At 34.7% G+C, this 15,615-nt stretch overlaps 1 protein-coding gene across 1 annotated transcript; it reads left to right on the top strand.

The window, feature by feature from the left end:
- Positions 1 to 10,843: 10,843 nt before the first annotated feature.
- On the top strand, positions 10,844 to 15,379 carry LOC115991303 (LOB domain-containing protein 24-like). Its single transcript, XM_031115011.1, has 2 exons — positions 10,844 to 10,999; positions 15,035 to 15,379. Exons 1-2 carry the CDS (start codon positions 10,844 to 10,846, stop codon positions 15,377 to 15,379), a joined length of 501 nt encoding a protein of 166 aa, XP_030970871.1.
- Positions 15,380 to 15,615: the final 236 nt, after the last annotated feature.

A 15,615-nucleotide genomic window follows, 5' to 3' on the forward strand; every position in this document is an offset into this window, starting at 1 on the left:
GTCTTGTCTCAGTTTTTTCACCTTTTTAACTATTTATTTTCTTTTTTATCATTATTTTCACAAATTTGTCCAATGCCATTGAATATCATATTATGAGACAATCTCATTGGAAATCTTTTTCACAACACGTGGGATCACACATGTTTTTTAAGAGGAACCCTTTATTTTTCTCATGTATTCTCATTCTTTGTTCTCATCCAGTCACTCTATTGTCACTAACTTGTTAGTAGATTATTCCTCACCATATTAATATAATAAAAATGTTGACCCATTTTGGTGTTTGGGTTGTTAAAAATGGCTTTTTGAGAGTTTAACAATTCCTATACTAATGCTCTTTTAGAGAGTACATTTGAGAAGTAAGCATCTGAAATTATACTATTTAGTAAGCATCTGCATCTGTTCTAATGCAGATGCTCTTAAAGTGTTATACTCTGCTAAATACCATGGTAAAGTGATGCAATTGAAAATGTGGTATTTCTGCAACAAAAATACACAGGAATGAAACTCTACTAAATCTAATTCTGAGAGTCATCAATCATCATAGAGACGGGAAGTGGGTTTTAAGTGCAATTAATCTAGGATCACTTGTCCAAACTAAAAAGTACATATTTATTAAACTCTAACAAAGTCGTCTTAGCTCACTGGTAGAGCGCGGGGCTTTTAACCACGTGGTCTTGGGTTTGATCCCCACAAACGGCATTCCCATTTATAATTGTCACTTTTGGATGTAGTAATTTCTTTTTCCTTTTTGTTTTTGGATTTTTTTTTAAAAAAATTTAATTTAAAATTAGTATTCTATAAATAATCAATTGGCTATTAAAAATAATAATATTTCTTGCATTTTCGTTTTCAATTTTAAAATTTGAAATTAGTATTCTATAAATAATCAATTGGGTATGTTTGGTAATTGTTTTTTCTCTTTATTTTTTGTTTCCAAAAACAATATTTTATTTTTGAGACTAAAAAACTTGTTTGGCAACCCAAAATGGATAGAAAACAAAAACTGTTTTCAAAACTCAATTTGTGAAGAAAACTAAAAACATGTAAAATGCTGTTTTTAGTTTCTAATTTTCAAAAGTAAATGAAAACACGCATTTAATTTAATGAATCTATCTCATTTAATGAGTTAGCATTAGAGTTCAAATTTTAGTAACAACATATTTTAATATTTTCTATTTTTTCTTCAAAAAACTATTTTTTTTTTTAAATTTCAACTAACCAAAGATGTTTTTAATTTCAAAAATACAAAAAAAAAAAAAAAAATCTTTAAATTCCCAAAAACAAGTTTTTGAAAATAAAAAACAAAAATTATTACAAAACATAACGTAATATTTCTTTTATTGCAAAGTAGCAACAATCCCTTCGACCTTCCCACCGTTTTCATCCAAATGCCTATGCATCAAACCATCAAAAAGAGTAGTCCAACCAAAGTATTCAGTGGTTTTAGTTCAGTGGGCAAAATTCAACGGCTTAGTTCAGTGGGCAAAACTCAATACAAGACCTAGACAGCATCAATTTTTCCCATTGGCCTCTTTTTTTCTTTTTCTTTTTTTTTGCTAAGTATTGAAGAACATAGTTGTATACATAAGTTTTGACGGTAACACCTCCTAGTATTTTTTTAAGTTAAACCATTGAAAGTTTGGTTAATAAACAGTGAATTGTTCATAAGATGAGCATGCCCATATTTTCACATTAAAAACAATAATACAATGAATCTCAAAATGCATCTTGATGATGCCAAAATCGTCAGCAGTTAGGATCGTCCCGATGATTCTAGCCTAACCTGCAAGATGACAAGGAAATGTAACAAACAGGTCACTGGCGTGGTACCAGCTGGTGAGCCTCCGATGGTAAAGTTACACCATTAATGGTGGTTTAATTCCCTATCTGGGTAATGCCTCTGACACTTAATGTGTAGATATGGAGACCTTTAAGCCATTATCCTCTTTAATTCGTCCAATCGTAACAGCTCAGTCAATAAAGGTTTCATTTATGGCTTGTTCCTCGTCCATTGCCATGTATGGATGAACAATGCCTCCTAGTTCATCACATCTTCAACCATGTTATAAATCGCATTCATTTTAATTATTGTTTCCTAATTGATGTTCTAAGTAATTAAGTCCCAAACATAGTCCGAACATAAATGATTTGCAGTCACATAAACTAATGAAATGAAAGTTTGTATTTGTATTTGTATTTTTTGGGGGGGGGGGGGGGGGATAAATAATGTAGCTATAGCTACAATTGGAAATCTATAACTTCTTGCTCCTTGATTGTGTTTTATCATTAGATCAAGATATCAATTATTTTCTTTTTGGCATAGGTGATATTCAAACACATATCTTTTATTTGATGCCAAAATACTTTAGTAGTTGAGTTAACATAAACCAACCAAATTTTATGTAATTTGAAGTAGAAGATCAGGCACCAAAAAAGAAAAAGAAAAAGAAGTTAATTTATAACATTCATTAAGCGTGATGAAAAATTAGATCACTTAGTAAAATAGTTATTTATTTACTTTTCTTAAAGTGAAAAAATAGATGTGCCAAAATTAGCAATTGAGTTAATTAGAACTAATCAAACCAATGTATTTTGAACTAAACGATTAGGCACCCAAAATTTTTTATTTAAAAAAGAAAAGAAAAAAAGAGTCAACTTGTAATATGCATTTTGAACTAAAAGATCATGCACCCTTTATTTTAAAGTTAACTTGTAATGCTCATTAATTAGGTAAAGATGCAATAAAAGATTAAACTACTCAAGAATCAAGTCTCATCAAAGCAATTATTTATATACTTTACTTAAAGTGAAAAAGATAGATAGGATATGACAAAATTAGATGTAAAGTTCTGCCAAGAAGTGGCCGCCATGCACATGCAAACGCATGCAAAGTTTTTGACCGAATAATTTTGGTTCAAAAATCTCTTCCAACTGTATAAAGCCAATTGCTCAGCCCCACAGCCCTTCTTTAATATTAGCTTAAGAATGCACACAATCAACCGCCACATGCAAAATAAAGTTGGGTAGGCCTAGGCTATGTAATATCACCTCACCTATTAGAGAAAATCAGTGGCGAAACCAAGATTTTATTCTAGAGGAGGCAAAATTAAAAGTCAATATTAAAAATGAAATTAATATTAATCGATTATAATAACAATTTAAATAAAAAATTGTAAGCAAATAAGAATATATTTCATATCATTAAAATAACTATACAAAAATAACCAATTCATAACTACTAAAATTTAAAACAAAAAATTTACAAACTAATGTGGTAAAAAATGTGATTAGTGTTAATTAAACAATATAATGAATAAATGTTTGAAATTATTTTTTTTTATTAGTGACATGCTAATTTGTAAGACGTAAGTAGTAAAATTTTAGTATCACTTAACAATAAAATACTCTGAAAAGTATCATTAATAGTGAAACTTGTGAAAATAACAGTAGAAGAGAAAAAAAAAGATAAAAATAGTGAAAAAGGTGAAAAACTAGGACAAGACTAAAGCTACTTATAACAAAGTGAAATGGGTGAAAAAGTGATGTGGTTTGGTGTTTGAGATGAACTTTTTTTTTTTTTTTAACCTTTCTTTTTCCTATTTGAGATGAACTTCACATGAAATATGCAATTCCTTCGAAATATAAGCATAAGCATATTTATCTAAAGCATTGTTATAAAAGCACAACTTATAAAAACATGAGCTGCTAGACCCTCACGGCACATTACAATTAAATTTTAGGAGGAGACAAGTGGGTAGGCCCCCCGACCCTTGCCCCCCTCTAGCTCCGCCCATGAGAGAAATGCCCCCAAAATGTGGGGGCCAATAAGTGATTTTCAATTTTTTCTCCCTCCACTTCTAAAAAAAAAAAAAAAAGAGTAATGTTAGAGATATTGCAAATTTTACCATATAGAGCTTCCAAAATGATGTGTCACCAATCACCAAAACACATTTCAAATATTAACTCATTTATTAAGTAGTTGAACTAATAAATGCATCCCTTCCAGAAGTCGGGGTTTGTTGCACGTATTAGCTTTAGAATTACTACAGTTATTGGAGTAGCAGGTACCATTAAACAGACTATAACTAATTTATTAAGCCATTCGCAGTTTCATAGTCTGAATTAGTTCATACTTACACATGCACGACTTAATCTTTGAGACAAGCATATAACTACTGGTAGGATTAACTAGGTAGCATTCCTTATTGATGCTAGCGCCGCCCGAAGGCCTTGGCTCACTTGAGGGCAAGGAAGGGCGCGGACGAGCACAACGATTGTGTGGGGTAGAGTGATGATGCTTGCTTGGTACGTTGGCAAAGGGGGCCGGAGGCCTTAAACCCACACGATGTTCTACATTCGAGGCCACGAGCATGCCCACGTAGTCCACATCAGCAACGCAAAGGCCTCGAGGCACGCGTGGGACACAAGGGCGGCTTCAAGGTCCTATTGATGCCTCGCGAGGAGCATCGACTAGGAACAAATCAACTAGAGGGATGAGTGCCTTTGAGGTAGGATGCAGCACAGGGACCCGAATTACGTCTGAGCAACGCTCAGAACAACGCTAATTGGGAGCATGCCGGACAATTCGATGCGCGAGCACGGAGCCTGCCAAGCCATGCAACCTTGCTACCACTCACACGCTATCATGTACAGTAGACCGCAATAGCACCAAGCATACTCCACAACGACACGCTATAAGGCCTGTCGTGCATGAGGAAGCATCGAGTGGCACCGAGTCTGTATCACTGGGCATGAAGGACAACACTACTAAACCACATGCCCACAAGGATGGGTCGTCGTCATGCAGAGGCCTGATGGTCGCCATGGGACTTGCTTCGCGTAGCAATGGGTGAAACAAACACCATCCGCTTTGCGAGAGCGTGCCTAAGCTATACCAAGCTTGCATGGCTCACCAACCACACACAGGAACTACAATGGACATCGAGGGACACTACTGCTATCATCGTCGTCGTCGCTGCTACCACGCAACCGTGTAGTAAGAAAGACACACACAAGCCCAATAGTCGCATGGAACTGGCTTTGCATAGCAATGGGTGAGACTAACACCATCCGCGTTGCGATAGCGTGCCCAAAGCTAAACCAAGAATGCATGCATTGCCCACCACATAGCTATTGAGACCATCGACCCCCTGCCACTAGGCATGAGTGGGTGTGGCCTCAAGGAAAAGTGGCACCAAAGAGAGCTTTCACAATGCATTTGAGCATCACCTTAGGCTTGCTCTGCGTGGCAATGGGTGAAACTGACATCGTCCGCCTTGCAAGAGTGTGCCGCAACTATACCACGTACACGTAAAATGCCAACCTGGGTCCACCCCAACGATGCATTTAGGGCCCACCTCGCACCATGGAGCACGCGGGGTTGGGTGCCTGAGGTCTCGTCATGAGCATGCCTACCTGTGGCCAAGCTCAAGAGGGGTCGCCCCTGTGCATCGCCGAATACCTCCTCCCCCATAAAGAGCACTTAGAAAGAAATCAGCTCTAGCATGAGGAAACATTGATTTATTGAGGAGGAATAATGGGTTTTTTTTGGAGCAATTCTTGGAGTCTTGCCCTAATTTTTTGCACACATGCTAAGAAAAATCGAACCTTCAACTTGTCAAAATTTGAAGGCCAGATTCAACATTTTTTATTTTTTATGATTTTCGGAAGCCAAAATATTCAAAAACGCTCAAAATTCCGAACCGCTTGCTAGAATCCTCCTCTAAAACCATGGAATGAATTTAGGGACACAAAAATGGAAAAAGGCACAAGGAAATTTTGCTAGAGTGCGGGACAATGCGGGGCGATGTGGCGTGGCATACCAGGGCATGTAGCAGCCAAGGCCAAGGCAACCCCCTATGGGCATGCTACCAAGGCTAGGGCATGTAGCAGTTAAGGCCAAGGTAGCCCCCATGGGCAGGCAGCCAAGGCCAAGGCATGCTCGGTGCATGCTGCCAAGGCCAAGGCCATGGCAACCCCCATGGACAAGCAATCAAGGCTAAGGCACGCAGTCAAGGCCATGGCTTACTTGCATGGGCACGTTGGCATGCCCCTGGGCGTAGGCAATAAGGCCCTTGGGGGCATGCAACCTAAGGGGCAGTGGAAGCACGGTGAGGTCGTGGCATGCCCCGTGGGTGGGATGCTAAGGCCGTGGCATGCCCTTAGGACCCCTAGAAGGCCATGACAGCACTTGGGGGGGGTTGCTACTGCCAAGCCTAGATAGCCTCTTCGGACACCTCTTACTCTTCCCCCCCTAAAGAGCACTTAGGAAAAAAATTTGCGTTGGCACCAGGAAACATTGATTTGTTGAGGAGGAATAATGGGTCTTTTTTGGAGCAATCCTTGGAGTCTTGCCCTGATTTTTTGCACACATGCTAAGAAAAATCCAACCTTCAACCTACCAAAATTTGGAGGCCAAATTCAACAATAAAATACTCTGAAAGGTACCATTAATAGTGAAAATTGTGAAAATAGTGGTAGTAGAGAAAAAAAGAAGATAAAAATAGTGAAAAAGGTGAAAAACTAGGACAAGACAAAAGCTACTTATAACAAAGTGAAATGGGTGAAAAAGTGATGTGGTTTGGTGTTTGAGATAAACTTTTTTTTTTACCTTCCTTTTTCATGTTTGAGATGAACTTCACATGAAATATGCAATTCCTTTGAAATATAAGCATAAGCATATTTATCTAAAGCATTGTTATAAAAGCACAACTTATGAAAATATGAGCTGCTAGACCCTTATAATACATTACAATTAAATTTTACGAGGAGTCAAGTGAGTAGGCCCCCTGGCCCTCGCCCCCCTCTGGCTCCGCCCATGAGAGAAATGCCCCAAAAATATGGGGGCCAATAAATGATTTTCAATTTTTTCTCCCTCCACTTCTAAAAAAAAAGAGTAATGTCAGAGATATTGCAAATTTTACCATATAGAGCTTACAAAATGATGTGTCACCAATCACCAATCACCAAAACACATTTCAAACATTAATTCATTTATTAAGTAGTTGAACTAATCACATATGAGATTAAATTCAATAAGAATGTGGAGTAAAACTCAAGTTTTAGCCTTCTAATCCCAACATGCCACATCATCATATTACATATTAAAGAATAGACACAACCACACTCAATCAATTCTAATACCCATTTGAAAATCTAACTTAACTGTGAGTTTATTAAGATTGAAAGTTCAAAAACGTGTATAAACACCTTTGAACGTTTAGACCCCCAAATTACAACTTAACCAATTCAAGCAATATGTCAAACAACTAGTGTGCGGAAACTTAACATATGCTATAATATGAAATTGGTTAAAAACTATCTAAGCCAAAACAAAATAAAATCCACAGCAGATAATAAAAAGGCAAAGATAGAGAGGAAGGGAGATGCAAACACAAAGACAACACGCGATGTGTTATCGAAGAGGAAACCGAAGCCCTCGGCGTAAAACCTCTCCGCCGCCTTCCAAGAGGTAAACAATCCACTAGAAAATACAGTTGGGATACATGGACAGCAATAGACCCTCCAAGCCTAATCTACCCAATGCACCTAAGCCCTCCAAGCTTCTTGCTCCAACGAGGTTGCGCCGAACCTTTTTCTTTTCTAGCTTCCCGGATTCCGCTACTAGACCGTAGCATCAACTATTGAAGATTGGTTCCTTCCTAACTGCTTCCCAGAAATCCAAACAAGCTGTCTCACAGTGATGATGATGGTGAGAAACAGGTTTGGTATAATGCCTCTCAAGGATTTGACAATGGAGAGGAAGAGAGTTGAGGAATTTGAAGAGACTCTAAGGTATAGATTGTGGGTGAATCAATTTGGTTTTTCTTTAGGGTTTCTCTCTCAAAATTCTCTCTGGAAGCTCTCTCACAATCGTGGGTAAAAGGGGTATTTATACTGGAGTGGGAGAGGAATGTGAAACGTCAGGTTTAACAAAACAGGGGTGGCTCGCCGCTTGACCTCGCGGCTTGACTAAGTCGCGAGATCCAGTCGCGAGATAACCGTATGGCCAGTTGTCCTGTTTTTTCTTGTAGTGCTCCAGTTTGCATGACTGTTCACCTTCCAGCATGCTTGGCACGTATGCTGCGTCTAGCGGCTTGCAGCTGCGAGTCACCCGCGAGTCCTAGCCGTGAGTCTCTGTTTTCTTGCACACTCTTGAGCAATCTTCACTCTATCTCACTCACTACCCTTACATCAAACCCACCTAAATACAGGGTTACTAAATGCTGAATTACAAGCAAATTTGGCACGGAATAAAGCCAATTAGATGGTTGAATAAATTCAACCTTACAAAGATGTTATTATATGTGGCTATGTATTGAGTTATTTTAAGTAAAAAATTGAGAGTAATTCTTAGGTAATCCCAGAGTATGGAAAATGGTGCTCCCTTCTCTCACATTCATGGTGGGGTCTACTCATTAAATTCATGGTGGAGACCACTATGAATGTGAAAGGAGGGAGCACTATTTCTCTATGCTCTGGGAGCATCTAAGAATTTTTCAAAAACTGATGTGGCAATTTCTTATTGGATGGTGTAAAATATGGGTTTTACACCTAATCTTTACCAAATTCGAATTCATCGCATATATTGTCACATCAATTTATACGTTTGATGTAATAAATACCTTTAGCATTTTCCTTTAAAAAGACCCAAAAAAAACTAATTGATACTAGAATTACTACAAATTTTATTACACGAGTCTTACAAATTATTGCATCACCAATAATAGGAAGTATTTCAAATATTCAATTATCTTGTTGAAGGGCCACTAATCACATTCTATTCCATATCATTTTTTATGCTTTTTGGGGAAAAATGCTTTACATATGTGCCAAATACACTTCCCCACTCTACTGTTAAAATTTACAGTCAACTCACGTGGCACAAAAAAAAAAAAAAAAAAAAAAAAAAAAAAAAAAAAAAAAAAAAAAAAAAAAAAAAAAAAAAAAAAAAGGATCTGATTGAGAGGGAGAGAGAGCTAGGGTGGATTGAGAAAGAGAGAGAAATAGAAACCGACCAAAGAAAGAAAGAGGAACAAGGTTTTGGAGTCGACCACAGCCGTTTATGGATTCAATTTTTTCATTTTTCTGCACAAAACTGTCTTGTGTGGATTCTTCATCCCTCTTTGCAGATCTTACTTTATTTGTTTGTTATTTGTGTTCTCACCACTCTTCTTTCATATTCTCAACAATGAATATGGTAGAATTGTAAAAGAAGATAGAGGAGAGGGATGTTTGCGTTGGGGTTATCGGAGTTGGTGGGGGCCATCAAGGCTTTGGTTGATGAGTATGGTGGTATCTTGATTCTTGTGGTGGTGTAAAATTTTGGGTCAGTGACTAGCTTGCAAATTAGCAACTGCAAAAGCTGTACTTGCCCATTCAAATGGGTCTACTCTAATTCCCTTAAGATTTATGTCTACTATACAACACCAATTGAGGAGATGAAGTTTTGGCTATGGAGGTGGAGGTCTTCTTCTTTTGGTTTTGTCAAATAAATGTCCAAAATTATTGTCTCATTAAAATATGTTTAGAATAACGTTAACAATCTAATTTGGAATGTTCTTGGTCAATATACTCTAGAAATCTCTTTAGGATTTATTTTCCTGCCCTTTTTTTTGGTTACGTTCACATATTTAGGGTCCATTTAAATACAACTTATTTTTGTTGAAAATTGAAAACTAAAAACTGAAAACACTGTAGCAAAATAATTTTTAAATATGTGAATAGTGCCGTGGGACCCACGGGTGTGATGAAAAGGGGCTGAAAAGTCAAATATATACGGCTACTGTTCATGAACAATAGCATGAACAGTGAAATTTGTCCCCCTGAAACGCGTGCTGCAAAAAAAAAAAAAAAGCGCAAACACAAATGCAAAACACTACAAACACCAGATCGAAACGAATACTTAGAGGTACTTACAGTTTGGTGGAGAGTTGTCAAAGTTGTTGGGGGGGGGGGTGTAGGTTATAATCCTCTCTCTGGTCAGTTTCTCTCTCTTTCTGAACTAAACCTAGCTCTATCTCAATTCGTCCCTTTCTTTCTTTTTCTTTTTCTTTTTTTTTTCTATGAATTTTCTATTAAGTATTTAATTGTAAAGTGATAGAAATATCTATTTGGCAATGTGTAAAGTTCAAGGGCTAAATTGGCAAAATCAAAATTTAGGGAATGTACTGACCACTACATTAAAGTTCAAGAGATGTGATGGCATTTTTCTCAGCTTTTTGTAGTAAAATTTATAGTAGCTTTAACATTTTCCAAAAAAGAAATAAATAAATAAACATAAAATAATAAAAATAAACCAAATCACCATTAAGTAAATGGAAAATGTTAAAATTGCTACAAGTTTTACTACATAACACTTACAACTTATTTGGCAAAAATAGACTAGTGCTACTTAAACAACATAATAAATTAACGTTTAAATCAATTTATTCTAATTCATGACACATCAAATTGTAAGGTCTATATAATAAGTTTGTAATATCTCTAGCATCAATTAAATGCTTTAGTTGATATAAAAAAGTAAGAATAATTAATTTTAAATAAATAGAAAATTATAGTACAAAACATTAACTAAACGGATAATAAATAAATTTCATTTTAAGTGATATTGAAATACACAAATGCCCATTTAAGATTTTTGCCTAAAACCTCAAATTGTATTGGGCCGGCCCTACTTTAAGAAAAACTATTTTATTCTCCTTTTACCTTTTTTTCATATGGAAATTATATGGAATAGATTTTTTGTTTTGAGTAGTATAAATATATAGAAACCAAATCTCTTCTCGAGAATAATTAGAAGTTTTGAAAGGAACTCTTTGAGTAGATTCTCGAAAATCTGACAATGTCCCATTCAACTAGATGTGCAGCTTGCAAATCTTTGAGAAGGAGATGCCCTAAAGATTGTGTTCTTGCACCGTATTTTCCTCCAACCAATCCACAAAGATTTGCTTGTGTTCACAAAATCTTTGGTGCCAGCAACATAACCAAAATGCTAGAGGTATGACCAAATATATATTTATACATGTTACGAGCTAGTAACATATTTTTCATTTAATGATTAGTTAATATAAAGGTATAATATAGATATTATTTCATATGCATATATAGAGGAGGGATTAATATTTCAGCTTGTTTGTCGTTCACTGAAAAAAATTTCTATCTTATTGAAATAATCACATAGATGGTGTTAATGATCTGTTTAAGATGTTTCTTAATGGATTCTTTCTCTAATTCATCTTTGATTGGTAAATATAGTGAAAGAAGATAACAAATGACACTGATTTAGTTTTATATTTTAATTAATTACTTTAGGTTTTCTTTTAATCATTGGTTTTTTTACTTTTATTTCAGTATAATAGTAGGTAAACAAATTTTACCCATTGTCTAAATCCAAAGTACATTACAGAATCGACATTCATGACTATGAGCAAAAACCGTACTATAATAATAATGCAAAGATGATATGTTTTTTTACTATTATCAACTAATGTTACTGTTGTTCTTCAATTCTTACTTTGTGCTAGGAAATAAAACAACCATTTCTATAATCAAGATGAATTTTAACATGGCTTACTTTCTTCTTTTTTTCCTATCATTGTATGCTTTGAGTTCATCATTTTATGTTAATATCAAATTTGTTTAGTACCTTTTGCTCCTAAATTTTCTTGAAACAACATTTGAGTAGGTGAATATTACTACCTAAGTGTATGTTTGACAAAAATTATTTTTGCTAACTTATTTTACTATTCAATTTATTTTTGCTACCATTCATAGGTTTCATTACACTTTTGGTACTATTTATGGGTCTCACTATGCTATTTCAATTAACTTTTACCTTTATCTATAGTACTTTCAGTAAAAAGTTTTCAGTTTCAGCAAAATAAGCGGATTACAAATGGACACTAAGAGCATTAGTATTGGTGGTGCTAAAAAGCTAAATTGCTAACTTTTACCTTTATTTATAGTACTTTCAATAAAAAGTTTTCAGTTTCAACAAAATAAGCAGATTACAAATGGACACTAAGAGCATTAGTATTGGTGGTGCTAAAAAGCTAAATTGCTATTTATCTTTCTAGCACCACAAACTACAAAATTGGGGCTGCATTGGTAGAGTTAAAGCAATAACTTTTTGCTTCTCAGCTACAATGCACAGGTATCTTTGGTTGTGTCCTGTGACTCAAAACTATACCAAAATATTAATATTTTATTTCTTACTCCAATTAAATAATATTTACTCTCTTCAGCTATTCTCCCTTTCTCCCCCCCCCCCCTTCCCCTTCTCTTCCTACATGGAGGAATAGACGGCGTTGACAGTTTCAGTGAGGATCTTTGTGCCAAAACGGTGAGACTAGTAGTCTTCCATAGTAGAGCTTGAGGAATATTGGTGTGTTGGTTGTGATTGGGTTTTTTGTGTGTGTGTTCATGTGGGTTTGGTGGCTGTGGTGGTGATGGTTGATTTTGGATGTGGTAGTGGTAGTGGTTGATTTTGTTAGTGGTTTCTTGGATTTTGGTTAAGGTGGTGGTGGTTTACTAGTTGTTATTTATTATAGTGGATTTATTATTTTATTGTGGTGTATATATTATTTTATTATGTTGTTTACTTTATTTTATTGTGTTAAATACTAAATTAAAATCATTGATGTTGGATGTTTTGTAAAGTGAGGTGGTAAAATAGATAAAGTAGTTTTTTTTTTTTTTTTTAATGCCAAATTGCTAAACTTTTAGCACCACCAATGCTGATGCTTTAATGAAGTTGACTAGATCAAAAATATTTAAATTCATATCAATTTCCATTTTTAACCAAATCTGCATTTTATTATTTTAGAATTAAGTTATTTGAGCATCTATTCTAATATTTGACTCTACTCCTAATGGTATTTTATTTTATTACTCTTGTAACCATTATTATTATTATTATTATTATTATTATTATTATTATTTTATTTATTTATTTATTTTTTTTTACAAGATAGAAATTCCACTTTAGCCTAATCTAAGTATATATGTGTGTGAAACTCTCTTTTGGAGACTTAAACTTCAGCCCTTGTCTCCCTATACTCCACAAGCACTTATACTTATGGAGTGACCATCGTGCCAATGGTGCGCGGTGGTTTTCATATACAGACTCTTTTTCAACTTTTAAAGTATAGTTTTAATACCTATCACAACTGTTGGAAAAACATGGTTCGTATCTCATATAAAACATACGCAGCGGAAAATTAATGGATTTACTTCATTCGCAATTGATAACATGTACTATGTAAATTTCAAAATTTAAGAACAAGAGAGCGTACCTTAGTGCAGAGAAATTCAAAATCAAAGATTAGAAGTACTTGGAAACACTTTTATTCTTCACTCCAATTCCACTAATGCCTAAGAAGTGTGGTCTCTCAATCAGTTCAAGGGATAATAAGAGAGTGGCTTACACTCACATACACACTATTCTATTTCACAATAGTGTCTCTTAAAATTTTGTATATTTCTCCCTTATATCTAACTGATTCTCTATTTGGATTAGCCTTTTGGGCCATTCCAATTGGGCTTTAGTATGTGGCTTGGAGTAGGACTAAAAGGGAACAAATAAGACTCTAGCTCTAATGGGTCTTCAGTTTTTCTGTCAACTTTTGACAAGTCCAAAGTTATCATTAATTATATTTAATACCACTATATAAATATAATTGTACTCTAGGCCTTATTAATAAATTATACCCCAAGACTTTATTGTACACTCAACCCCTTCATAAAATATTCGTAGTAATACAAAGTCATGAATATTGACTGCCACTTTGAAAATTACTACATCTTAATCCTTGAGTACCCAGTTTAATCCTTTAAGTTATTCATCATATATTTATGAAATCCAATTTCATAAATATATACTTTAGTAATTCCTTACTAAAGTGGTTAGGCCTAACACTCTGAATAACCAAACCCATTAAACTTATCTCAATGGAATATTTTATATCTTCGTTAAGAGATTATGAATTCCATATTGAGAATATATGTTCCCTCAACACCAAATGTGGCTATCCAACATACTGAGGTTTTGATCGTGACTTTAGATCTCACTCCTGATATATCAAAGCAACCTACACCTCATGATCTGGTCCATTATTCTCTCAGGATTAAGAGTTCATGTAAATAGAAGTCACGAGATTTATTATTCATTTGACAATCGTTAGGAGAATAATAAATCTCATAGTAGTCCAGTTCAATATGTCTTAACTCTTAAAACATATCAATATACCAACTAGAAGTCCACTTCCATAATCAAGACAAATCATCTTAGTTGATATGTTATAGTATTTGCAGATGAAATGCCCAATTTCATCGCCGACTACGTACTAAAATTCTAAGTTTACAAAGAACTTGTGATTTATATTTTCTGTGACTAAATCACATAAATCACATACTATGTATCTCATGGACTTTATGATAATGTCCAAATATTCATGTTACCATTATTTTAGATAATAATAAAACAAATTTATTAATCACAACATAATGTTATACATAATGTCATACACATAGCATCATACAATAGGATTTAAGGGCACACATCCTAACAACAACAAAGTACGAAAGCACCATCATTTGAAATAGATCCTTTGCCAAATTAAATTTCCCAAGTAATTATAAGTAATGATTTTCATTTGACAAAAAAGAATCTCATAATTATTTTACTTTGAAATTGATTAGTAGTACATTTTTTACTAAGCTACTTATATTTATGGACAAAACTTAGGTACAATACTTTAGGTGCTATTTCTTCCTATCTTAAGATTTAGCCATGTGGCTACTTAATTAAAAAATAGAATTTCATTCCATAAGAAAAAATTCACATAACTGAATTTTAAGAGAGGAACTTACAGAACAGCACCTAAGTACTGTACCTAAGTTTTTTCCTATATTTATTACTTCAAAGTTTAGTCCCTTATAGCTGTTCATCTCTCCAATTTATTTTCCAACAAAAAAAAAAATAAACAAAGAAAGCTAGTTTCAATTTTTTTTTTTTCATCATTTGGCATTGCAGCAACTTCCAGTGCATTTGCGAGCTGTGGCAGCGGACTGCATGTCTTTCGAAGCAAGTTCACGTGTGGAAGACCCAGTCTATGGAAGTGTTCGAATAATCTCTCGACTCCAAGAACAAATAATTGAGGCTCAGTCTGAGCTAGTGAAGACAAAGGGTGAAATAGCCTTTCATAATGCACAACAACAACAAATGCAGCAGCTGCAAATGATTCATGCTATTGCCCAAGAAGGTGAGGATCAGCACTCATGGCTCAGTTCAAGTCAACAAGATCCTTTACCCAACGTAAATCAGCAGCCACTTCAAGACTATAACTATTCCAATACTATTTTTGGCTTTGAATTTTAAGCAAAGTATAAGTTAAGTTTATCAACGAGTGATGTTAAGGATATTATAGATAATTTAGATATTCGTGTATTATGTCATTTTGGTGGTACTAATTAATCACTTCAACTCTCTCTTTTAGATTATTTGTTTTCTTCTTAGCTTTTGAGGTATTTGAAAATACTTAACTAGTTGCATTCATTTACCTACTGTCTTATAGCATATTAACAAAACCAAAAAAGAGGAATTTTACATCAATC

This window comes from Quercus lobata, chromosome 5 (genome assembly GCF_001633185.2).
Source record: "Quercus lobata isolate SW786 chromosome 5, ValleyOak3.0 Primary Assembly, whole genome shotgun sequence".
NCBI lineage: Eukaryota > Viridiplantae > Streptophyta > Magnoliopsida > Fagales > Fagaceae > Quercus > Quercus lobata.